The 27449-nt window shown below is 41.1% G+C and overlaps 1 protein-coding gene across 2 annotated transcripts; it reads left to right on the top strand.

Moving 5' to 3' along the window:
• Positions 1–249: 249 nt before the first annotated feature.
• On the top strand, positions 250–26188 carry LOC131254175 (aldehyde dehydrogenase family 2 member C4-like). 2 transcript variants are annotated; one of them, XM_058255186.1, is made up of 9 exons: positions 254–413; positions 7893–8035; positions 20237–20620; positions 21788–21877; positions 22938–23111; positions 23207–23344; positions 24651–24788; positions 25295–25356; positions 25786–26188. In XM_058255186.1, exons 1-9 carry the CDS (start codon positions 311–313, stop codon positions 26057–26059), a joined length of 1506 nt encoding a protein of 501 aa, XP_058111169.1. In that variant the 5' UTR covers positions 254–310; the 3' UTR covers positions 26060–26188. The 2 variants fall into 2 exon arrangements, with proteins under 2 accessions (XP_058111163.1, XP_058111169.1); XM_058255180.1 differs by lacking the exon at positions 7893–8035 and having other exon boundaries at positions 250–413.
• The last annotated feature ends 1261 nt before the right edge of the window (positions 26189–27449 follow it).

Below are 27449 nucleotides of genomic sequence, written 5' to 3'. Positions count from 1 at the left end.
TTAAAAATGAAAAATAGCACTAATCTTATTTAAAAAACAAGTGTCCACGAATCAGAGAGTAGGATTGTTCAACCAATCTGATTTTTAGAACGTAACTTACCTATAGTGGTTTACATGATTTAGTCGGTTTGATTTGAGTTTCTATATACTACGTATACCGTTTCTAAGTGCCTGCGTATCAAGCGCACCCAGCCAGAGTATCAAATAACTTCCCCGCTCTATAAAACGCCCGTTCCCCGTGAGAGAGGCAAAAGACACAAAACACGAATAGAGAGAGGGAGGGAGAGGGTATTTTGGTAATTTGGCTGAAATGGCTGGTCAGTGCAACGGAAACGCTGCAGATCATTTCAAGCTCCCTGAAATCAAGTTCACCAAGCTCTTCATCAATGGCGAATTCGTCGATTCTATCTCAGGTTCTTCCTTTTTTTCAGGCTTCGTCTTGAATTCCTTAGGTAGTTCTCGGGACTACTGAAGTGAAAATCGTAGTACGCTGGATGGTGGCCATATTCATCATTGTAAAACCCATTTCAAGAGGCTTTTTTTTTTTTTTTTTAGTGTTCTTGATGGCAGCTCAGACCTTGCCAATGGCCCATTCATGGTGTGACCCACCAATTTAACTGTTCCGTCGTCCATACGCATCATGGCCCGGATTGCGGGCTACCATTCACTTTAGTAGTCCGCAGACTATCATGATCGTGCCTCATTGCTTTTTTCTAATTTTTATAGATATATGTGGATTCGATTGAGTTTAGTAACCAGAGTTTGTTAGATAAATCTCGATGTATAGTTGTGGTATACGTCCGGACTTTAGCTTTTGGATATGGGTTCATCTTTCAATGATCCAAACCGTCTAAATGATGGGCCTCACCTTTTACAGGGTATAGAAAAAAGCAGTATTAAAACATCTTAGATTCGAATAATTCTAATCCGATGAACGTTTGTCTCATTTTCTTCGAATATGAACGGTCTCCTTAATATGAGATGTCTTTTTTACATATTCCCATCCACGATTAGGCCAGTCGTATAAACGGTTTGGATTAGACCTACGTGTACGTGTATTCTGCAAACCTCATTACAACTTCCTGCTTATTATCCATTCTCTTTCTTTTTTTTTGGAAAATGAGAAATGATCCAGTGCTCGTCGAACAGCATAAGCTATAGTGCTCCTAGTTGAATTAGGCCACTTGAGTGGTTTAATCGAGTGATCTGAACCGTTCATTAAGTCAAAAAATAATCTAATGGATAGAATTATAAAATTCACGCTATCTTCTTTGATAGAGTCTTATTTTTCTAACATCCTTGTTTCAAGTCATGGTTGGGATGGCTAATATTGCCTGATGAAAGTGGTTCTTCAGAATCATACACAATCCACGACGGATCCTAACAAATAAATGGGTTGGATTATAGATTGGACTCTTTTTTTGTAAAAACATCTTGACCGTTCATATGAAGGATATATATATTAGATGTTTCACTTTCTCAGTATATGTGATATTTGTATTATAATAAATAAAATATGCATTGGACCTAACTAACGGTCTAGATCAATATATTGGACTCTCTAAACGTCCCAATGCAACTAGGAGCATTTTAACTCATATAGTGCTCTAACAGCACGGACCATTCTCTGGTCTACGTATTATTCGGCGTATACCATGTTGGCCGTTGGGTACTTCTCAGATCTCGAGACCTGGTTGAAGTCTAATCAAGGATTTTTATTTTTATTTATTTATTTATTTTTTACGATCACATAACAACTGTACACGTGTCATGGGCGTACCTTAATCTAGACCGTGCAAATCGTGGATCCCACTTTAGGTGAAGCATATTCCCCAAATCAGGTTGATCAGCAAACCACTGGTTGTTTATCGATGGCCATTTCTTCATTGAATTCGGACCGTTGCCTATTCTTCAATCTGAGCCATGCTTTTCATTTTTCATTTTCAACGGTCGACCTGTGAGGATAGTTTGAGGGTATGAAAGACCCACTGGAGCAAGTCAGGCGGGTTGGGTCGGGATGGTACTCAACCCTAGCCCAACCCAAGGTTCCTGTACCTCAACCCTAACACAACCCAACCCAACCCAACCCAACCCAACCTAACCGGGTTGGAAATTCTCAACCCAAGCCCAACCCAAGCGGGCTCCGTCAGGTTATTTGAATACACACTTATTTTTTGTATATATGATTTTATTAATTTTATATGTAATTATTTATTGTAAAGGATTTCTATTGTTTTCTAATCAAATAAGCTAAAATATAAGACAATTACCCCTTTAAAAGTGTGACACGTAATTTATATGTAACAATGAAACTCGACGGCACTAAAATTTCTCATGCTGTCAACACCAATGATCCACACTCAATTATAATTTATGAGTAACTTACATATTGATCGGGTTCGGGTTGGGTTGGGCAACCCGAGACCTCAATCCAAGTCCGACCCAAGTTTTATCGGGTTGGTGTTTGTATAGCCCAAGCTTGAGATCAGACTCAATGCACCCTGCCGGAGCCCAACCCAATGTCGGGTCAGTCGGGTTGAACCCGCCCAACTTTCAGCCCTAAGACCCACCATAGCAACGAACGCGTGGGGACGTGCCCAAGTGCCACGCGTGTGAGATCCCGCCCACTTCGGTATAGAGCTTTACGTAAACATGGTCTTTCCCAAAATCCAGTTGGGCCAAAATCACTAGATGGGCCACAAGTACGTACTTAATATAGGCCGTTGGCCCGTATGATAACTTGATTGGCTCCTGATTTATGGGTCTGGATGTGTCACGGTTAGCCCCACCTATTGATTGGCCCAGATCTCTAACACGTGCACCAATCATTACGCGATGCGGCGATTAACCGCTTCATGTTCATGTGATGGAGTCACTCCGAAATATGGCCCACGTCTCTCATTAAAATAATAATAATAAAATAAGAGCACATCTCTATCTAAACTGTCCACATCGTGGCCCCCACTTCAGTTGGGTAATATGCCAATAAAAGCACTGAAAATGACCAACCTACCCTTCCTATTTTTGGGCCTCCAACGGATAGATAGAGTAACAAATTTTAAGGGTCTTGATTCAAGAAACATACGCCCAGTTATCAGAGACTACGATCTTGAGCTCTGCCCCATCTGAAGTGGGGCAGTTATTTCAACGGTTGGATAAGGTACACTTATGACGTACGTAAGATTACTGAGTCAAGCATGTGGCTCTACTGCTTTGCAGGTGTTAATAATGGAGGAAGATAAGGCAGAGTCGGTAGGACTAGAATCTCTTAGGACCGTATCTCCCCATTAAAGGTGCCAAGTTGATTTATAAATCTGGACCGTCCATCTTGTTTAAGTCATCAATTTTTCCAATCACACGTGGCAGAATGTCATGTCCGTCGATTTTGTCGCTTCCTTCTCTGTGGACCATAATATATTTGTTTTCTTCCGTCGCCTTAAAAGCGACCGAGCAGATGACCACATCATGTCTATTTTGATTGATTTTCCGTACACGTAGAGGTAAGTAGATGGACGTTCCTGATTGATACAGCACATTGATACGCATGCCGTCCAGAGATGGCTCCAAGAGATACGGATTGCCTGCAGCCTCAGGTGAAGTGGGGCCCACTGCAATGTATCTTTTATATCAACTCCGTTAATCCGTTTCTCCGGCTCAGTTTAAGGCATGAGGTAAAACATGAGACAGATCCAAAGCTCAAGTGGACTACATAATTGGGAACAATGGGGAATGAACGGCCACCGTTGAAAACTATTCAGCCGGCCAGATAAGTTTTGGATGAAGCTGATATTTTTGTTTCCCCTTCATCCAAGTTCGAGTCACCTTATGAACGTTTTGGATGGAAAATAAACATAACGATAGGTCCCAAGAAGATTTCAACGGTGGGCGTTATTTTCCCACTATTTCCTGTGGTGTGGTGCAGTTTAGATTTGGATCTGCCACGTATTGGGTTTCATGCCTAAAAGGTGAGCTGGCGAAACATATGGACGGTGTAGATATAACAGAGAGACTCACAGAAATAGGGTTGCAGGAATATTCATGGGGCCGGCCTCTGGAGGCAATCGCGTCCTCGCTCGACAGTAGCCGGTTCTGGCATCTCTGCCTGCGTGCGAAGACAAAAACTCGTTGCCTATATTAGAAATTTCTTTTATACTCGTGCAAAGTGTGGCGGATGATACACAGGCACTTAAAAATTAATTAGAAATTACCGAAGTGTCCTATAAGTAATTAAATTAAACCGTCCAAATTATGTTACCTATTACAGATCGAAGAAAGAGGGTAAATTAATCTTATTTTGTTATTGAATATGGGATTGTTGGACATTTATCGGATGGTTGAAAATGAGGAATGCCCAACGGTCGTGTTCTCACAAACAACTGTCCGTGAATCAGATACTTCAAGTGAATTACACGAATTTTGGATTGTGATTTGGAAAAAGTGAGTTTAACAATATAGTCGGTTATATTTGAATTCATATATGCTAAGTGTATAATTTTTGAGTGACCGCGTATCGTGCGTCACACGTAACCCGAGTATGGTATAACTCGTGTCTTCTCACTATATGCCACGTGTAATTCAGATATTACCTCCATCGTAGTAACTCAAACTAGCCCACGTGTACTCGTCCTTCTGCTTTTTGCTAGCGGCCAACAGAAGCCGACCCCACTTTAGAGCTGGCGTCAAGGGTAAAAAGGTCAAATAAGAAAATGGAGTGCATTGATCCTTGGAACAGATGTACGGATCTGTTGGGTCGGCACGTTTAGCACGTGTTTGGTGATTGGTACCTAAGATCCTTCATGCACTTATTACTTTTAGGGTATCCCTTTTCACACCACCAATTTAAGGGTTAGGATTGTTTAAAAAATTAATCGGACGTGAATACGGTCCTATTAGGTGCTCTGGTGGGGCCCACCATGATGTATATGTTTTATAAATTTTGAGGAATCATTTTAGGGCATTAACTCATTAAAGATACCGGTTGAAGGCTCAACTAGATAACATCATGGAAGCAGTTGAGATTGATAGCCTAGTTGCGATTGAAATAGAAGCTTACTTAATGTAGAAAGGTTCATGGGCAGTTGCAGGGCTAAGGTGGATCAGAAAAAGCCTAGTCGACAACAGAAGTGTGATATGGACTGTCAAATTTTAAATCAGGCATATCTCGCAATCTAAAATGAATTATCGGACCTAAAATATATAATTTTGGCATAAAACGAGCTACTTTTGCCACCCAACCCCGCTACGCGGGAGTTACCCAAGCCGGATTTATGAAATACTGTCAGATCGACGATCATTTCTCTATTTTAATTCCGTTTTTACTGTAAATAGTAAGTTTGAGTTTGATTATAACTAGTTATCTATTGGGCTCTAGGAGTTGTGCCCAACGCCAAAAGAGCTTAGAAACATCACGGCCATCTATAAATACTAAGTTTACTATTTATAGTAAGTCATAAATTCTAAGAGTTTTAGTTATAGTTTGATTTTAATTTCTTTCTCATTGCTTAATATCTTTATTTAAAGGATTGTGAACTCGTTTTTTTTTCATTCATCAATCAATTTTGATTTTATTAGAATTTATTTTTATTTTCTTGCTTTTTTTCCTTACGGGTTTGAGAAGTCTTTGTGAGGAGTCCAAATAAATTCAGTGGATTCAAAAGGATTCGGAATAGTTATCCCCCTGAGGAAGACGGTGCTCAACCTCGTGTCCTCCCTACGTCATTCCTGTTGAAAACTTATTCGAGGCTTAAGTTGTTCGGGATGTAGATTAGCTACTAACTGGATGAGTAGGGAGAGACTCTCTAGTGAAGTGATGTCACCAAGTTTTATGGGACCCACCATGATGTGTGTATTGTATCCACACTGCCCATCCATTTGGAGAGATCATTTTAGAGCATCAACTAAAGAATGTGTCATTTCAAAGGTCGAGTGGACCCCACTACAGAAAACAATGGGAAGAGTGATGCTTACCCTTGAAATCTTCCCAGGTCCATCATGATGTTTATTGGAGATTCAACCTGTTTATAACTTAACACAGATATGAAAGAAGGGAAAACATTCAAGATTTGGATCTGACTCATTCTTTGATGGTCAAAAAATTATGTAGCCCCAAAAGTTTCTAATGGTGGGTGTCAATCTCCCCATTGTTTCATGTGGTGGGATCCATTCAAGATTTGGATCTGACTCATTCTTTGATGCACGACCTAAAATGATCTCTCCATATGGATGGATCATATGGATACAACACATACATCATAATAGGGCCTACAAAACTTGGTGACGTGACTTCATTAGCGAGTCAACGTATTTATTTGAGGCTTCAGGAGCATTGGACAAGCCGATATTTATGTTTTCCTTTCATCGAGTTCCATGTGACCTCACCAGCAAGGTGGGATAATAAAAATATCAAAGTGAATTTTATTTTTTGCAAATCCCAAGTCGCTGTCCTGTAATTTGCCGAAAGAAACACGCATAAAAGATAGCACGTGTACAAGGAACAAGAGCCATTTATGAGATGGGACCCCAGTTTTTAGATCACCCGCTCCAAATATAAGTCCGTTCGACCGCATGTGAAACCCGAGTGGAAGTAATAGACGGTCCAAACAATTTGTTCTTTGTTTTCGTACATGGTGGCCTAGCTGAAGTTTAGCAGTTGGAATTAAATTGTTCAGATGATCTACGCTGTGGGGCCCATCGGATACGCAGATCAGATGTCCAGATAACGTGCCAGGTTGGCACGGAAGTGCGCGTGTGAAGGTTACGTGAACAATGAGTGTTGGCTTAGTAAACCTGAACGCGGTTTGGCTAGTGACGCTGCCACCAGTCAGGTGGCTAGTGGTCGGTGCTATGTGGACCCCACCATGATATATGTGTTTTATCCACGCCGTCCATCCACTTTGAAAGATATTTTTAGTTCTTAATGAAAAAAAACGAGGTAGATCTAAATCTCAGGCGGACCACACCATGGAAAAACAGTAGTGATTGAATGTCCACCATTAAAAACCTACTAGGACCTACTGTAGTGGTTATTTGACATCTAACCTGTTGATTAGGAGTCCGGATCCTCTGTTATCAGGTCAATAGAGAATTCCTGATACCCCAATTCTCATTGGTCCACGTCACCACTTACTGAAAAAATAAAAATAAATAAAAAACAGCTTCGGACGCCAAACCATTAGGGTAACAGGAATTCTCTGTTGACCCGATAACAGAGGATCCCGACTCATTTAGATCATACAGACTTTGATGAAGGGAACAAAAATATATCAGCTTGATCAAAACTTTTTTCACTCCCAAGAAGTTTTTAATGGTGGACGTTCAATCAACATTGTGCGGTGCCCTTGACATTTGGATCAACCTCATTTTTGGGCTCATATCATAAAATGATCTGGAAGAATGGGTGGACGGCATGGATGAAACACGTACATCATGGTGGGGCCCACAGAGCACCGACCACTAGCCATTGGCTAGTGGCAGGGTGAGTAGCCAATCCGTTTCCAGTAAACCCACCACAAATGCTAGGGCTGTCCCCTTCTGGCCCAGTAGCTGATGATCTAAACCATTCATCTAAAGCATCCAGCCATGTGTGCCACGTGGAACGATCTGACTGATCAGAGATCTCATAAGAAAAAAGTTAGGAACAATAGCCCAAGAAAAGGGGTGGGCCATTGGATAGGAATCGGGGTCCATGAATCCACTGTAGATTGCAAATGCCATTAATATTCCATTGATCGGGTAATGATCATATCCACTGGAATAAGCACCCATGCGAAATGGACTCATACCGTCCATTTGCATGACATTAATTAATTGTATGGTTGTGATCAATCCTGATAAACCCCACTTATCCAACGGTCCTTGATATTTAAATAACTTTGTATTTTATGTTGTAATAGGAAAGACTTTTGAAACAATCGATCCACGTAATGGAGAGGTTGTAGCGAGAATCGCAGCAGGAGATAAAGAAGACGTGGAATTGGCAATAAAAGCCGCCAGAGAAGCTTTCGACCATGGGAAATGGCCTCGCATGTCTGGTTTTGTAAGTCGTTCTCTCCATCTCTCTGCATACATGACAACGCTCCAGATCATATCTTGTCTGCTATTAAATGGTGGGCCACCACACGTATTTGGGTGTGTTCCCATCTCCCTAGTAAGCATGGGCCCACCATCACGAATGTTGAGTGTCCTATACCATTTAAAAAGCGTATGATACTAGATAGACTTACAATAATCTTGATTATTAAAACATGAGGCTGGATATATACACTACAAAGCCTTGTAAATAACGGTTGAGATGGGACTGTCCACCATCAAGATCCTTCCAGATTGCGTGTGTGGCCTACCTTGTTATGTATTAGCGGTTAAATTCATTTAGAAGATGGGACCAACAAGATGAATGGGCACACCAAAAACAAGGAAGTGTGATATGGACTGTCAAATTTTAAATCAGGCATATCTCGCAATCTAAAATGAATTATCGGACCTAAAATATATAATTTTGGCATAAAACGAGCTACTTTTGCCACCCAACCCCGCTACGCGGGAGTTACCCAAGCCGGATTTATGAAATACTGTCAGATCGACGATCATTTCTCTATTTTAATTCCGTTTTTACTGTAAATAGTAAGTTTGAGTTTGATTATAACTAGTTATCTATTGGGCTCTAGGAGTTGTGCCCAACGCCAAAAGAGCTTAGAAACATCACGGCCATCTATAAATACTAAGTTTACTATTTATAGTAAGTCATAAATTCTAAGAGTTTTAGTTATAGTTTGATTTTAATTTCTTTCTCATTGCTTAATATCTTTATTTAAAGGATTGTGAACTCGTTTTTTTTTCATTCATCAATCAATTTTGATTTTATTAGAATTTATTTTTATTTTCTTGCTTTTTTTCCTCACGGGTTTGAGAAGTCTCTGTGAGGAGTCCAAATAAATTCAGTGGATTCAAAAGGATTCGGAATAGTTATCCCCCTGAGGAAGACGGTGCTCAACCTCGTGTCCTCCCTACGTCATTCCTGTTGAAAACTTATTCGAGGCTTAAGTTGTTCGGGATGTAGATTAGCTACTAACTGGATGAGTAGGGAGAGACTCTCTAGTGAAGTGATGTCACCAAGTTTTATGGGACCCACCATGATGTGTGTATTGTATCCACACTGCCCATCCATTTGGAGAGATCATTTTAGAGCATCAACTAAAGAATGTGTCATTTCAAAGGTCGAGTGGACCCCACTACAGAAAACAATGGGAAGAGTGATGCTTACCCTTGAAATCTTCCCAGGTCCATCATGATGTTTACTGGAGATTCAACCTGTTTATAACTTAACACAGATATGAAAGAAGGGAAAACATTCAAGATTTGGATCTGACTCATTCTTTGATGGTCAAAAAATTATGTAGCCCCAAAAGTTTCTAATGGTGGGTGTCAATCTCCCCATTGTTTTATGTGGTGGGATCCATTCAAGATTTGGATCTGACTCATTCTTTGATGCACGACCTAAAATGATCTCTCCATATGGATGGATCATATGGATACAACACATACATCATAATAGGGCCTACAAAACTTGGTGACGTGACTTCATTAGCGAGTCAACGTATTTATTTGAGGCTTCAGGAGCATTGGACAAGCCGATATTTATGTTTTCCTTTCATCGAGTTCCATGTGACCTCACCAGCAAGGTGGGATAATAAAAATATCAAAGTGAGCTCCAGAAGGTTTTCACCGTATAAGAGTACGAACCCCCTTGTTTTCAATGATGCGGTATACTTAAAGCCTTTGATCTGCTTCTTTTTAAGTTCAGGCCTTAAAATGATATGTCAAAATCGATAAATGGTGTGAATGAAACATATACATCATAGGGCCCACAAATCGCCTGACAGGAACGTCCGTCTCTAGCGGAAACGGATTGGCTACTCCCCCTGACGCCAGCTCCGTGGCTGGTGTTCGATGCTCTTTGGGCCCCACCATGATGCATGTGTTTCATCCATTTTTAAAGATCATTTTATTACTTGATCATAAAAATGAGAGGGATATAAATCTCATTTGGACCACACCACATGAAAACAATAGTGATTGGATATCAACCATTAAAATCCTCCTCTGGCCCACTATACTGTTTATTTGACATCCAATCTATTGATTAGGTCATACAGGCCCAGATGAAGAGAAAACACAAATATCAGCTTGATCCAAAACTTTTATGCCCCCAAAATGTTTTTAATGGTCGGCCCTCATTCAACACTGTTTCCTGTAATGTGGTCCACTTGAGATATGGATATATCTCATTTTTGGATTTATACTGTAAAATGATCTGTAAAAACAGATGGATGGCATGGATGAAAAGCATACATCATGGTGTGGCCCATATAGCACCGACCACCAGCCATTGGCTGGTGTCAGGGGGAGTAGCCAATCCGTTCCCGTCTCTAGCTAGGTCCTTATGGGGCAGTACCCAATGCACGTCCTGAATCAACGGTTTAGTTGTAGTTCATGAATTCCACGTGCGAAGAAATGATATGATCCAAAGGATCTGCTCCATTAACTGAGATTTTATTTTATTTTTTGCAAATCCCAAGTCGCTGTCCTGTAATTTGCCGAAAGAAACACGCATAAAAGATAGTACGTGTACAAGGAACAAGAGCCATTTATGAGATGGGACCCCAGTTTTTAGATCACCCGCTCCAAATATAAGTCCGTTCGACCGCATGTGAAACCCGAGTGGAAGTAATAGACGGTCCAAACAATTTGTTCTTTGTTTTCGTACATGGTGGCCTAGCTGAAGTTTAGCAGTTGGAATTAAATTGTTCAGATGATCTACGCTGTGGGGCCCATCGGATACGCAGATCAGATGTCCAGATAACGTGCCAGGTTGGCACGGAAGTGCGCGTGTGAAGGTTACGTGAACAATGAGTGTTGGCTTAGTAAACCCGAACGCGGTTTAGCTAGTGACGCTGCCACCAGCCAGGTGGCTAGTGGTCGGTGCTATGTGGACCCCACCATGATGTATGTGTTTTATCCACGCCGTCCATCCACTTTGAAAGATATTTTTAGTTTTTGATGAAAAAAAACGAGGTGATCTAAATCTCAGGCGGACCACACCATGGAAAAACAGTAGTGATTGAATGTCCACCATTAAAAACCTACTAGGACCTACTGTAGTGGTTATTTGACATCTAACCTGTTGATTAGATCATACAGACTTTGATGAAGGGAACAAAAATATATCAGCTTGATCAAAACTTTTTTCACTCCCAAGAAGTTTTTAATGGTGCACGTTCAATCAACATTGTGCGGTGCCCTTGACATTTGGATCAACCTCATTTTTAGGCTCATATCATAAAATGATCTGGAAGAATGGGTGGACGGCATGGATGAAACACATACATCATGGTGGGGCCCACAGAGCACCGACCACTAGCTAGTGGCAGGGTGAGTAGCCAATCCGTTTCCAGTAAACCCACCACAAATGCTAGGGCTGTCCCCTTCTGGCCCAGTAGCTGATGATCTAAACCATTCATCTAAAGCATCCAGCCATGTGTGCCACGTGGAACGATCTGACTAATCAGAGATCTCATAAGAAAAAAGTTAGGAACAATAGCCCAAGAAAAGGGGTGGGCCATTGGATAGGAATCGGGGTCCATGAATCCACTGTAGATTGCAAATGCCATTAATATTCCATTGATCGGGTAATGATCATATCCACTGGAATAAGCACCCATGCGAAATGGACTCATACCGTCCATTTGCATGACATTAATTAATTGTATGGTTGTGATCAATCCTGATAAACCCCACTTATCCAACGGTCCTTGATATTTAAATAACTTTTTATTTTATGTTGTAATAGGAAAGACTTTTGAAACAATCGATCCACGTAATGGAGAGGTTGTAGCGAGAATCGCAGCAGGAGATAAAGAAGACGTGGAATTGGCAATAAAAGCCGCTAGAGAAGCTTTCGACCATGGGAAATGGCCTCGCATGTCTGGTTTTGTAAGTCGATCGTTCTCTCAATCTCTCTGCATACATGACAACGCTCCAGATCATATCTTGTCTGCTATTAGGTGGTGGGCCACTACACGTATTTGGGTGTGTTCCCCATCTCCCTAGCAAGCATGGGCCCACCATCACGAATGTTGAGTGTCTTATACCATTTAAAAAGCGTATGATACTAGATAGAATCAAAATAATCTTGATTATTAAAACATGAGGCTGGATATATACACTACAAAGCTTTGTAAATAACGGTTGAGATGGGACTGTCCACCATCAAGATCCTTCCAGATTGCGTGTGTGGCCTACCTTGTTATGTATTAGCGGTTAAATTCATTTAGAAGATGGGACCAACAAGATGAATGGGCACACCAAAAACAAGGCTAATGCAAAAACTGAGGTGGCTAGAGCACATGATTTTTTCAATAAATGTAGAGTCATTTACTAAAATCTGCCTATACGTTTTTGAAATTGTGAAAACCCATCTATTTTAAATTATTTAAAGTAATCCGCTTACTTTTTAACGCATGCTGTTTTAAAACTGTATTTGTTAAAAGGCTAAAATGTCCTTCATTTAAGACACTATAATGCAGCAAAGGAAGTCACTGTTAATGTTCTTGACTCTCAAGCTAGGTGGGGCCCACCATGGTGTTGCGAGAAATCCAATCTATTTGCATGTTTTGCAAAATCATGTGTAAGGAAACTGCATTAAAGTTAGAACCACAGTTAAGGATCTACCGTCCTACCTGAATCTCGGGATACACCGAAACTGTGCCATTAAGATCAACCAGATTATTTTATTTTGTTTTTTTAGGGTACACATGCACACACCCCACACACTCACACCATAGTGGGATTTCACCACCTATGGGCACTCAAACCCTTGTCGGGGTGTTGAAACTCGTGAGAGTCTACCACCAGGAGCAAGAGTAAGGACCCAAGATTGCTTAGTGAGTAACTTAATATGCTAATTGTACTGAGTAAACTATGTGGGCCACCGTGATTTATGTATTTTATCCACTCAGTCCATCCATTTTACCATATAATTTTAGGGCCTATATTAACGCATAACCCAAAAATTAAGCACATCCAAATCTTAGATGTACCAAAACATAAGAAATGGTAGTGTTTGACCATTAAAGTCTTCTCATGAGTCACAAAAAATTTGGATTAAATTTATATTTATTTTTCCTTTCATCTAATTTTTTGTGACCTTATAAAAATGTTACACGGCATGGATATACACTATTTGCATCAAGGTGGCCCCCACTATTAGGCCGCACTGTGTTGGCTAATCCTCTCCACATCTTGGGTGGTAAGTTCAGTAATGCCCACCATGTTGTTTGTGAAAAATTAACATTATCCATCCATTTTTTCATATCATTTTAGGATATGACCCTAGGAATGAGGTAGATCCAATGCTTAAGTGGACCACATTAAGAAAATATATTTTATGGTTCTAATATTATCTATCATTGAAACCTTCCTAAAGCCCATGTGCAATACAGATTTACCTCTTGGTTATAACTAATGGCCTTAAACGATCGTACAAAATAGATGGACTGTTCCAATAATTTGGTAGGATGACAATGGCCCCCATAATCTACATTATGCAGTTGTTCCAAACCGGGGGATTCTTCTCGTGAAACGAGTGTCTTTGAAGGTAAAATAGTCATTTTCACACATTAACAGCGCTCTTCTTTTGAAACTTTAAGCAAATTACTTTAAATAATTTAAAAGTAAACGGGTTTCGGATTATCAACATAAAGGCAGGTGATGAACCTAAAAATACCCATAAATGTATAATTAAAAAGTATAACATGTATTTTTAGCATTTTGACTAATCGGGTGAGTATACTAACTTTAATTTTGGGCAAGAAGATAAGCATGGTGGGGTTGCTTGGCCTAGCCCAGGTGACTCGGACCTAAAAAGCTAGAGCTTGGGCTTGACACCTAGACCTACAACCCGGGTTGAATTAGACTAGGGCTAATGTCCTGGCCTAAGCTAGCCTATTTCCCTAGTGTATAATACATAATATATGGATATTAGTAATATAAACTGTAGAGTTCCTATACTTAGTATTTATAGTAATATAAAGAACTTTGATATTCTAGTAACGTGTGATGGATGATACATAAACATTTGTAAACCATTCACTTTAGATAATAAATAATGTACTTGTTTAAGTCTATACATATAATGGATAATTAAGTTAGGCATATGTGTGGTGAATGAATGATCTTATTCAAGAGGAGCATACCTGTAACGCCCTGAAATTCGGGGGTCGAGCATAACTCAGCTCCCGAGTTCCAAAACATCACTTATGCAACATTTTTAATGATGGATGTATGTTGACTGTATTAGTGCATAAAACATGGAATAGATTAAGCCAAAACACAGATATGATTCAGGGATAAGTGAATAAAGCAAGCGGAAGACTTATAGTAAAATGTGTACAAGTGTAAATCCCTGAATTACATATACAAGCCAGATCGTATGAAAGTGTTAATTATCAAAATTATAAGTATCAAATTACATCATTTCAGTTCCCAAAAATAATCTCAAAGATCCCGCGCATCAGACCGAGGCTCACTAGAACCCGTCCGCGCATAAGGAGAAGGCACTCGTGCCATCCAGCCTCGCTCGCCTCGACGTCACATCCACATCTGCAACATCGGGGCCTACAGAGTCGGTGGGTGTTTAACACCGCCAAACGGTGGGAGTGAGTGATCAACTCAGTGGAACAATAAGGCACTGGTTAACATGTTATCAGTTCAATCAAACAGTAATGATAAAGCAGGACAATTAAATAAATCCTAAGTACTCTTGTTAATGCAAGGATGAATGCAATATGATGCGTGCCCTCACGCGTACACCCTCAGCGTCTTCATCTTACGTTACGCATGACATCGCCTCAAAGTGCGCCACATCTACAAAGCACATGCAAATGCGGTGCATGGATATGATTACCAAGTTGTTATTAGTCCATTTCACACAGCAGGATTGGGAAGCTAAGATACCTTCCTCATGTTACCATCCAAACAGTGATCCATGCTAGGGTCGTCAATCCTAGACAGCTCATACGATCATATGTTTAAGGTCGTAGCAAAGGGCTCGTCACCAATCAATGCACGCCTTTCATGCCTTTACTACCACAATTTGGCTCGTCACCTCCTTGCGGTATCCAGGTATGCTCGAGGTCACTACAAAGGGCTCGTCACCAATCAATGTAGGCCGACAACACGAATATAGTGTCCCATACCACCATAATCGGCTCACGAGTTTAGTTGCTCATTGGTCACTACGGGGAGGCTCGTCACCCCAGCGTAGGCCGACAGCTCGACCACGGTGTCCCATACCACCATGTCCGGCTCATGAGTCTTAGCGGATCAAGTACCATAGTTAATTAGGATTTCACTGGTAAGTTCGGTACCCTAGATTCAAGCAGTAGCGTCCATACATGGTGAACATACATCGGACAATCGGGTTACTTGACGAACTCGACTAGCACGAGCGCACGTTGAATTGAACGACATAGAGTGCGCAAACACTCCGCGTGGCCAAACCACTGCCGCCAACTCTAATACGGCTCGGGTTCGTCTAATACGTCCTACGTGGCGAAAGCAATCTCAACCACGAATATAGGGTCAATTACCGATTTCCTGGACTAAGGCATAGTCCCAAACATCTTACACTTCAACAGATATTCATATGGAATGTAAAACAGTAATGGAACAATAACTCAAATCATGGTACATATGCATCTGAAGAATATCAACTTAACATAAATGTAAGCATAGGAGATGCTTGATTTTAAATAACTTGGAATGTAACTGCATAAAGGAAATCATGCACAGCAATAGGAGTATTGAGAATCACCTCTCAACGCCCACAATTAGTGTAATAAGTTACACTTTAGATTATTCATGCATTTCTACAAACACTTAGCATACATGGAACAACATACATGACGTATGTTGAAATACATGCATTTAGACAATTCCTTTTACCAAGGAGTCGTCATACATGCATCTAGCATACATACATGACAATTAATCATGGCAAACACAAGTGCGTATTTTATACGTATACGGTACTTTATAAATACACATAGAATACACAAATCTCAATATAGCACATGCATATCAGGAAAGCAACGTAAACACAACATTTGGCATGTGAAATCTCATCCATAACAAGAATAAATCACTAGCTGGCGTTGAAAGCCTTGAAAACCATAACCTATACACTTAAAGTCCGCACCTTAAGCAAAGAAAGGAACACCGAACTGATTTAGACGAGTTGTCTTCTTCAACGGCGCTAGAATACCCTAAAACAAGGATAGAAATGAGACACAACTCCAAAACTAATCTAAGCTCTAACACAGGTTAGGGTTAGGTTAACTTACCCCAAAAGAACTCAGAACCGTCAGAATAACGATCCAAAGTGAAGGTTCAACGATGAAGAAGAACAAGGAAGAATCCAAGATGATTCACCAGCTTATCTCTCTCACTCTCTCTCTTTTCCACTCTCTTTCCAAGCTAGGGTTAGAGAAAATCGTATGGAAAAGAGAGCTAGGGTTTAAGGACTATAAATAGGCCTATTCTTGATGAAAATAACCCCAGGGTCAAGGTATACTTAGGTTATAACCAAAGTAAGCCTTTCTCGATCCAACGAAGCACTTCTGGTGGGCCTATAACCACGAAAGGTCAGACTTAAGCTCACTGACCATGGATCTAGGTCAGGCTGAGTTTTCGTACCGACCGGCTCTTCAGATCAGCCGTGGCGGACCACACTCAATTCAACGGTCACGGAATCTCGATCAGGTCCACAAGCACTAGGATATGCCTGGGCCAACTATCCTGATCAGAGGGTGAAATTGGGTCAGAATCCAACGGTCAGAATGCTTAAAATCGTCGCACAAGCGACACGACTCAGATTTCATAAAAAGCTTAATAAATTCCAACCGTTCTCACACTCTTTACTCCGAGCTTAAACAAATCGACCCAGAACATCACATGGACTTGATTTTCGAGGTGATAGTCAAGCCCAACTCAGTGACCGCAACAGCCTAAGATCATCGCCATCGGACTTTCGACGCGCGGTCCAGGTCCGATCCAGATCTTCCAAAAATTCCCCAGAACAACTGGATTTAGTGATGGATCCCAGATTTCAGAGTAACGTAGCGCTCACTAATCTACACGTTTAGAGCCATGCAGATACAATTTAAAGTGATTGATGCGGATTTCACAAGCAATCGAGCAAAGCGCTAATTACCCCAAAACAACTACTTAAGGAAAGATTAGCACAGAAAATTCCAAGGTCGTTACAATACCACAAAAAAACAAAAAAAAAAAAAAAAAAAAAAAAAAAAAAGAGAGGAAGAAGAAGAAGAAAGAAAGAAAGAAAGAAGATTCATTAAAAGAGCATAACGGCCCATAAATGTATACTTAGCAATTGTATATTATAAATACATGTAACTTATATTTAACTTACAAGGTTCGTTGTCTTTGCCTAACTTGGGCCTCTTTGCCTATTAGGTACTTAGCTAGACTAGACTAGGGCTAAGGTTTGCGGTCCTAGCGCCTGACAATCCTTAGTAGGGCGATTGTGACCCTTCGGTGAGATGCACCTGGCAAAAGCTTCGGTACTGCACTTGTCTGATACACTGGCGCATTTTAGATTTTAAACAGTGAATTGACAAATGCTATATGCCAAGCTGCCCACCATGCATCAACCTTCATTTTACATATCTGGGTCACCTGCAAATCTTTGTAGGTTAAGCTTAACTTCCAATGGCGATGTGTGGGGCCTACCTTGATATTTGTAAGCTTGACTTACAATGGCAATACCTTGATGTTTGCATGATATCCAATCAATCCATTATGAGAATCCCCTCAGATTCATTGGTACCAAAAAATCATGCCAATCCAAAATTCAAGTGGGCCACACCACATCGGGGAATGGCCAGCATTAAACACCTTCAAGTTCATGTCAGGGGTGGATTGTGTTTTATATATGCTGTCCAATTCATTCAGAAAATGCATGACTCACCGGGATGATTCACGCATGTCATGTGTGGGGTCCACCATGTTTTATATATGCCATCCAATCTATTCAGAGGATTCATGTGCCCCACAAAGCGAAAACTCCCACCAATCTAAAATTCAGTTACGTGAGGCTACATGGTTTTACATGGCATGGCCCACCTAAGTTTTTCATCGCCGAAGACAACACGAAGGGCGCATACAATGGATGGATTGGACACCATGTATGCATCACGGTTGCCATATGTGTGGTTGTAACGTAAGCTTAACCTACGAAAGCTTTGTGGTGGATCTGATTATGAGGGTGACTTAGCTGCGACCTGAACCAGCCATGTGTGGGTGGGACCCTGACAGTAGGCCAACCCATCTTTTTCGCCAGCTTATTTTGAGGCATGCTCTCAAAAATGAAGAAGATACAAAATTTGAGGTGTACTATACCATAGGAAACACTGTTCGTTGACTGGCCACCATTAAAAATTTACCGTGATTTTTATTGACCATCCAACCTCTTGATAAGGTCACATAGGCCGGGATGAAAGGAGAAAATAAATATCAGCTTGATCCAAAGTTCTGCACCTGCAAAAGGTTTTTAATGATCAATAATCACTGTTTTCTATGATGTGGTCCACCTGAACCTGAAATTTGTATTTAACTCATTTTCGGAATTTTTGAACGCCCAGAGGAATTTTTCCTCAGGCTGCCCACTAGATGTTCAGGTTGCATCATACATGAGTCCTACAACACACACACACACACACACACACACACACACACACACACACAATGAAATCCATAACTAAAACCTCCATACCTGAACTTCGGAGAGCAGTTGAGAAGAGAGGTCAATGATTTTAGGTGCTTGATTGATACGGTCATTAGCATATGAAGACTCAAATTATGCAGATCCAGTAGAACACATAGTTAAAACCTTCCTACCCGAATCTCATGAAAAAGTTGAGAAGAGAAGTTAATAATTATATTTATATCATTTTTAATTCCTCGTGCAATATGCTTGTATCCCTGGACACCGAGCCTTGAGGGGTGTGCACTTGGTTTGCAATAACTCGGTATAGTTTTAAGTTATACACTACATTTCACAATATTGATAGAATGGTTCAACTGAGCATTGTTTTGGAGTTGCTACTAGTTAAAGAAAGGCCTCAGAATCCATGGTTGGATTGAGATGTTAAATGGGGCCAACCGCGATGTTTGTGAGAAAGCCGCCTCCTCCATCTATTGGCATTTTTATTATTAATTGGCATTTATTAATTTTGATATAAAATCAAGGTGACCCAAACCCATTAGACCCGATCAAACCCGTTAGACCTAGTTATAAGTGGGTCTGCGTCAAGGTCTGGTTTGACCCAACCATTTATAAATGGGTTCAGATGGATCTCCCTCTAGTAGATTAAATGGGTCTAATGAGGTTGATTCGGACTCAACTCAAACTGGCCTATTTAGTAAAAGGGTCTTGGTCTAAAATTTTGACCAGCCAAAACTAAACCCACAGTCCCCAGATCTCGTGCACGTGTGCCACATCAGTGATCTACCCTGATTTTCACTGTAGCTCTGATCTGTGCAAACCATCATTCCGTCGGTCCAAGTACCATTATTGAATCCTAAGAAATGCTTAGCCATCCAATCCTACTGCCCCTGCAACTTGCGGCAAGATCCTGCCTGTTCATCTAGTGGACCCCCACTAATTCAGTAGCCAAAAATTGGTTACGGAGGTATAGAGTTGACCAACAGCCCCGTTTTAGCATACATACGTGGCCCACCTAGAACTCAGCCGGTCTGATTTTTAGAAACATTGGGAACCACATGATGAACGGCTCAGGAAATTGTCATCACTGCACACACGGATAATACTTTTCTAGTGATAAGATGGAGTGGGGCCCACCACCTGCTTATGATGATACCTTCTAAGATGGGCCCACATCGTCACTGGCCCATTGGGCTGCTGTATCTGTGCTTGGGCCCTGATTATCAGGACCACAAAATAAAATAGACCAGCTTGGTCGAAGCCCGTCTATGCATGTCATGACATGGGCTTCTTGTCCAACTTCAAGTTTATCAAATAAATGGGCCCCCAAACACAAAACACGAGGTGGGCCCCACTCAACATCACCATTGATTCGTGGTAGGACTCCTTACTTGATCATCTTGGCTAACCAACTTCATTTAAATGAATGGTGATCAGGAGAGGGGAAGGATCATGATAAAATTTGCAGACTTGATAGACCAAAATGCAGAGGAATTGGCTGCACTAGATTGCATGAATGGTGGAAAACTATTCACTTTCTCTAAGCATGGAGAGATCCCAGAAGGCGCGAACACCCTCCGTTACTATGCCGGCGCGGCCGATAAGATCCATGGCGAGACGTTGAAGATGTCACGGGCACTACATGGGTATACATTGCGCGAGCCCATTGGAGTCGTTGGAGTCATCATCCCATGGAACTTCCCCACCACAATGTTCTTCCTTAAGGTTAGCCCAGCCTTGGCAGCTGGTTGCACCATCATCATTAAGCCTGCCGAACAAACGCCATTGTCTGCTCTCTACTATGCGCATCTTGCTAAGCTGGTAAGTTCAATCTCCCTGTATAATACCGCCTGTAAAACATTTAAACCCGCGAAGCTTGGGACCATGATCACGAACAGTTTATAAAAACAAACCATGCATTGATGACGATTCAGCCTGACTCACTCGACTTAGCTGAGTCACTCCCGACTAGGCCAAGTCGTGACTTGGCTCAGGAAAGGATGAAGTATCTGAGTCACTGAGTTGTAAAACCTTAATATAGATGTTTTTCTAAGTGGATAACTGGGCTTGGCCCATCTTGGCAGTGGACATGGGCTGGAATGCCCGACGGTTAAACAGGCGTCTCTATTGCGTCCCAGTCCAAGATGGATCCACCTGAATTATAGGCCAGTCAGCTGAGCCCATTGGCAACCACAGTGGCATACACTCCACCTTGTGTAATCTCTCATGCTCTGATGGTAATCATAGACAATGCTCAGGTTTCTACAATATCGTATAAAGTATTCGAAAACCATAGTTTTGAAACTCAAAAACTCGACTTGACTCGATATCCAGCTGAGTTGGGTAATCTGAAGACCCAACCGAGTCTTTGTTTGACTGACTCGACTCAATAATTAATAAATTAATTAAGTGATATTCAAGATAATATTTAATATTTTAAAATGTGCAAAGCAAATAGATACACAACTATCATTAAACCACTTCACTTTAGCAATTTTCTTATTAAACCAACACCCTGACCAGCAAGTGACTCAGTTGAATGGCACTGAGTCGGCCAAGTATCGAGCTGACTTGATGAGTCTTGTCGAGACCTGACCTTACGCTAGTGGGCAAGTTTCCAAGAACTGAAATCTGGCTGAGTTGAGTTCACTCGGCCAAATTTCGAGTCGACCCACCAAGTTTTATAACCAAAAAAAAAAAAACTGATAGGCGGACACACATAAAAATTTAGGCCAGATGTTCGAAGAAAGCAATTTGAATAACCGTCTGATTGGTTGGTCTGATGGTCACGTTTGTGAGGATCGCTACTCACCGGGTTGTGGACCACATACCTTATTGGTTTTCAGTGGTCGAGGATTTAAGTGCTTGCATCATATTGTCCCTCATGTGAAAGAAATAACAAAGTATTCTCTTATTGACTAGAGATTAATTTTGAGTTTGATTGTTTAATGTAATTTTGTAACGGGTTTTGTATTGGGTTGTCGTTAGGCCGGTATCCCGGATGGAGTGCTCAATGTCATTACTGGATTCGGTCACACTGCAGGTGCTGCCATTAGCTCTCATATGGACATAGACAAAGTAAGTCCTCTCTCCCCCCCTGTGTTTTTTTTTTTAATTGTACAATTGTATCACTAGCTAAACTGGCACATTGTGTTACTTGTGTGGGCCCATCTAAGACTAATCAGCTGGCCCCAATGTACGGTTATGGCCGAAGTGCGCCAATGTGGATGGCCATGGTGCAGAGTTGCTTTGATTGGTTGGTTACGACTGTCCCGACCTGTGGTGTACAAATGGATGGGTGGTATGAAACAGGACTAATTTGTTTTAACCCATAATCCGCCCGGCTAATGGTTTGGATGGTCCAAGCAATGCAACTTTGGCATAGTGGCCTAGCAATGACGGGACCCAACATGCATGGCTCCAATTAAGATTCACTCCATGAGCGTATGTTAGATATCGAGGAAGGACAAATGGTAATTAACTCTTTGGAAATGTGTTCTGTTGAAAAATGGCCCACGTAATTTTCGTGACTCCACGTCTTCCCAATGATCGGAATATCAGCCTGACTACCTGCATTTAGTTGAAGACCATACAATACATGGATGGATTGCATTGCCTCCAATGGGAGCATTCAGGTCCAGTCATAAATCAGCACCCATTGCAACCATGTGAAGGTTTGTGATGGGTGGGCCTTATTACTAAACGATCCAGGTCGAATGGTGATGTGAAGTGTGCCCCACTTTCTTTAAGGCTTATTAAACAGCAAACGGGATAAAGCAGGTTCACTTCCCAGTATGCACCAGTAGCACCATTTTTAGATGGGAACATTTCTGTTCTCTATAACATCTTTCATGCTCAAGCATACCCAGATTTCTGTTTTTTCCATAAAATCACAAAATATCCCATTTTGAAGCTGTGTGGGTTTCCCGCCAGTGGTAGATGAGACAATAACATGGATCCCAACTGTCCATTCCTGGTGGGTCAGAATCTCTGTCAAAGTTCGATTCCCACGCAGTACCATTTGAATTTCAATGGAGTTTCCTGCCCACCATGGATTGACTAGTAGCCATTGTCTACAAATACCCATTCCACATATATATGCAATGCGTTGACCACTAACCAGTGTCCATTAATTCAGGTTAGTTTCACGGGATCGACGGAAGTGGGCCGGCTAGTAATGCAGGCATCAGCATCAAGCAATTTGAAGCCTGTTTCGCTAGAATTGGGCGGGAAATCACCTCTCTTGATCTTCAACGATGCCGATGTGGACACGGCGGTTGATCTTGCCCTCTTCGCCATTTTCTTTAACAAGGTAAGATTGGTATTTTTTTTTTCAAGTTATACACATTCTATTGAACTTTCTTGGATCCAAGTGAATAAAACGTCAGCAATTGATTGAATTTTCAGGGAGAAATTTGTGTAGCGGGGTCTCGTGTTTTTGTTCAAGAAGGGATTTACGACGAATTTGTGAAGAAGGCAGCAGAAAAGGCGAAGAGCTGGGTCGTCGGAGATCCGTTCGATCCCCATGTTCAACAAGGGCCTCAGGTAATTTCAATCTTATATGTGAATTCGAAGCTTGTCGAAATAAATATACAGATAAGCCGTCAAAACATTTCATCACATGTATGCAGCCCAAGCCCATTTTAATAACATTAACCATGCAAATCATGTTCTGCCCAACCATGATCTGGGTATTCATCAGATCCCACTTGGTAAGTGCAGTGGCTCACAGAAGTCTGGCTCATCTGATCATCAGGTGGGGCCATTGGCCAATACTTTCTAGCAGTACATTTCTTCCATACATGTGTGGCCACCTAATGACTGCACCAACCTGCTTTCTAGGCCACCCAACATATGTCGCCCCACCAGATGAACAACCCAGATGATGTAGAGCGGGTCACAGACACTTTCATGTCCAAGATGGGCCAGAGAAGGCCCGATCGGAGGTGGAAGTGATCCGGACTGTCAGAACCTTAAAACAGGCATATCTCACGAACCAGAATCAGTGATTCAACATACCATATATGATTTTGGATAGGAGAAGTTACTTTAGCCACCCAACCCTGCTATTGCTGGTTGCCCATACCGAATTTGCGAGATTCCATCAGATCGACTGTCGAAAATCCTTTGTAATTTCATTTTCACTATTTATAGTAAGTTTTAGTTTGATTATAACTCTTCACACTTACGATTTTTGGCCAAAAACCATGAAGTCTAGTAGGAATCATGACCGTCTATAAATAGTAAGTTTACTATTTATAGTAAGTCAAGAATTTTAGGGAGAGTTGGAATTTGAATCTGTAACTTCTTCCAGGGTTTGGTATCACTATTTAAAGGGTTGTAAATTCGTTTTTTATCATCTATCAATCAATTTTTGAATTTCTATAATTTTTTACTATTTTCTCATTTTCCCTCGTGGATTCGAGGTATCTCTCTGAGGAGTCCAGAGAAGCTCCATGGATTCAAAGTAGTTATTCCCTTGAGGAAGACGGTGATCGACCTCATCACGTCCAACCTTGCGTCACCAGATCTCACACGTGCCACATTGGCATGTGATCAATTGTGCAATTTACTTAGAGAATGAAGCCCACCACCTATTCTTTGCGATGAAGGTGCAGGGCCCTCCTAAGCTGGCCCATAAATCAAGCAGGAGGTGGGATCTAGGCATCCCTCACCACTGTAAATAGAGCATACACCAAAATTATGGTGTATACAATTCATACCGCACCATCCTCTTTCTTTTCAAGGGATTTCCATTTCTTTAATTCCTGATTGGGTATATATACCCAAGACATTGTTTTCCTTGTCTAATTTTCAGTCCTGACGGTAATTTTCCTATCTTGTGAGGCAGGTGGATAAGAAGCAGTTCGAAAAAATCCTCAAGTATATTGAATATGGCAAGAGTGAAGGAGCTACTCTCTTAACTGGCGGTAAACCCTGCGGCGAGAAAGGTTACTTCATTGAGCCCACGATTTTTACAGACGTTAAGGTAATTATTCATCGCATGCATGTGTCAATCTATTCATGCATGATCAGATATGCATTCATGTCTGCAAACAGATACTGCATGGAACCCATGATTTTACACGTAATTCTAAAACTCAGTGACTCAACTCGATATTTGGCTGAGTTAACTCGACTCGACAAGATCAAACAGGAGTCGCTAGGAAACTCACTAGTCAACATGGCTTGAATCTCAAATCAACAAAACAGACTGTGCTTTGAGAGCAATGGAGCATTCTCCAATAGATATTTAATTATTTAATATTAAGCTGAATCAAGTGAAGACTCGTCAAGTTTTCGAGTTGACTCGACCTAGTTGTAGACTGAGTGAGTCAGGTTTTCGTGTTTTGGCACCATGATTTTACATAGTTCATCACATGTATGCATCCATATATCACTGTATAAATGTACATGAACCAATATTCATGAATGTAGAACAAAGGGGACTTCAAAAGCTAATTTAGATCAGTTTGTGAACTGTTTTTCTATCAGGAGGATATGAAGATAGTACAGGATGAAATTTTCGGACCCGTGATGTCTCTCATGAAATTCAAGTAAGATTTGTGTTTTTCCTACAAGTGCATCATACAGTGTGTGTACACACACATATATATAGATGTATACATATACATAGATACACACACATAGAGAGAGATGCTCTCCTAGGAATATGTTCTCATGGGAACTTGGTAAGAACTTTTTGACGAGCAATGTGGGCACAAAATCTGGGTGGTCCACTAGATGAGTCACCTCATGAAATCTCCCGGTCTAACTTTCTGGCCTTATCCAATCTCTCTCTCTCTCTCTCTCTCTCTCTCTCTCTCTCTCTCTCTCTCTCTCTCTCTCTCTCTCTCCTCACCTTGAGATGATGATAGTACATTTTCTTATATCCTTACATTGATATATAGCTTATACACCTAATGATTCCATATATGTTGTATATGTGCATATGTTTACTGTTCTTGTACTGTTGTTATGTACAGGACTGTAGAAGAGGCGATCGAGAAGGCCAACAATACAAGGTATGGGCTGGCCGCAGGGATCGTGACCAAGGACCTAAACTTGGCCAATACATTGTCAAGATCAATCCGTGCTGGTATGATTTGGATCAACTGCTACATTGCATTCGATAGGGACTGCCCTTATGGAGGGTACAAAATGAGTGGGTTTGGTAGGGACTCTGGATTGCAAGCCCTTGAGCAGTATCTGCAAACTAAGGCCGTCGTCACTCCACTACACAATTCGCCTTGGCTCTAATTTCATTCCCCCTCTCTCAAGTAATAAAGAAAAAGAAAATCATATGGAAGAAAATGCGTTCGAGACAGTACCTGCAAGTTGCGACTACCTTACTCGATTTACTTACACCAATTTTCTCTTTTTGGAATTGAAAGTGAGTGTATGCATGTCAATGACAATTCGCATAAATATCAATTCCCTGTTTGATAATGGCTTTTGTTTTGGTAGCAATTGTATGTATTGTATTCCCACTCTCTCCGGGTGTTTGTGTTTGTTTTTTTTCATCATTCTAACGTTTTGGAAGACACCGATAACATTTTCATAATTTTTATCAGTGTCTTCCACTGGCATTCTTCTTCGAGTTAAAAATTTTCATGTTGTATGATGCATGCTTTCGAGGAATGGTTGTCAATGAGATTGTAAACTTGCAATCAAATGATTGTTGGGATTTTCGAAAAATAATGGTATGATCATTTGCAATGCAATTGGTTGAGTTGTTTTGAGAATGGAGTAGGACATAGCTTCAATGTCATGTTCTATAAGTGAGACCCATGGTTTGGTGAACTACCATCCCATGAATTTTACAATTGTCTGATTGTTGGTTCTCAAAAATCATTTTGATATGAAAGTCTAAGGTTAGGGCTGCAACTTAGGTTTAAATCAATTGAGTCCGGCTGACTCGGACTCGACTCATGTTCAGGTTGGGTTCGGTCGAATTGTCCGGATCCTCAGGTCAAGTTAACAATTTTTATTTCAGGTTGAGCAATTTCAGGCTGGATTGAGTTGAGTCAGGTTAGGGTCGGGTGTAAAGAATTTAGGCTGAGGACCTCAGGTTGGAATTTGGGTCAGGTCGGGTTGTGAGTTTGGTGTTCTTGAGGTCTGGTCGGGCTCAGGTTGACCCTCAATCCAACCCAACCCATCCCGTCCCGTCTAAGTTCCGGCCCTAACTAAAGAGCCTATTTAGTAAATGCCTGACATTGAGTTCATCTCATTTTAGCTATTTATAATTATATAAGGATGCGCTGTAATGGTACTGAGCTATTGTGGGGCCTACTCCTTTTATGAAAGGCATCAAAATCTGTCCATTAGATTCATCATCTCAAGTAACTCTTATGGGTAAAAAAAGTCAGCCCCATTCATGAATCACGTGGCCCACAGCACAGGCCAGATGAAGGCCTTTGGATCGCCTGAATTTCATATGCACAACATGGTGAGCCCCATGCAAATCAATGGTAGGCATCCCCTCTCAAATTGTTTACTATAGGGTGGCCCATCTGATGGATGGGTAGGATGTTGCGCATGCTCACATAATTCCACCATAATTAGGATGGCGTACACACTCACATAGTTCCACCACAACTCAGCATCACAACATTTTTTTTTGTGATACCAGCATTATTTGAGAAAAACT

Source organism: Magnolia sinica, chromosome 1 (genome assembly GCF_029962835.1).
Source record: "Magnolia sinica isolate HGM2019 chromosome 1, MsV1, whole genome shotgun sequence".
Classification (NCBI taxonomy): Eukaryota; Viridiplantae; Streptophyta; class Magnoliopsida; order Magnoliales; family Magnoliaceae; genus Magnolia; species Magnolia sinica.
Note: the sequence above shows the minus strand (reverse complement) of the source record. Positions and strands in the feature narration are given on the sequence as shown.

Coding starts and splice junctions, on each gene's coding strand:
- LOC131254175 (XM_058255186.1), top strand. CDS start 311: ATGGCTGGTCAGTGCAACGGAAACGCTGCAGATCATTTCAAGCTCCCT. Junction 8,036..20,236: donor GGCCTCGCATGTCTGGTTTT/GTAAGTCGTTCT, acceptor AATGGTGATCAG/GAGAGGGGAAGGATCATGAT. Junction 23,112..23,206: donor TCGCCATTTTCTTTAACAAG/GTAAGATTGGTA, acceptor TTGAATTTTCAG/GGAGAAATTTGTGTAGCGGG.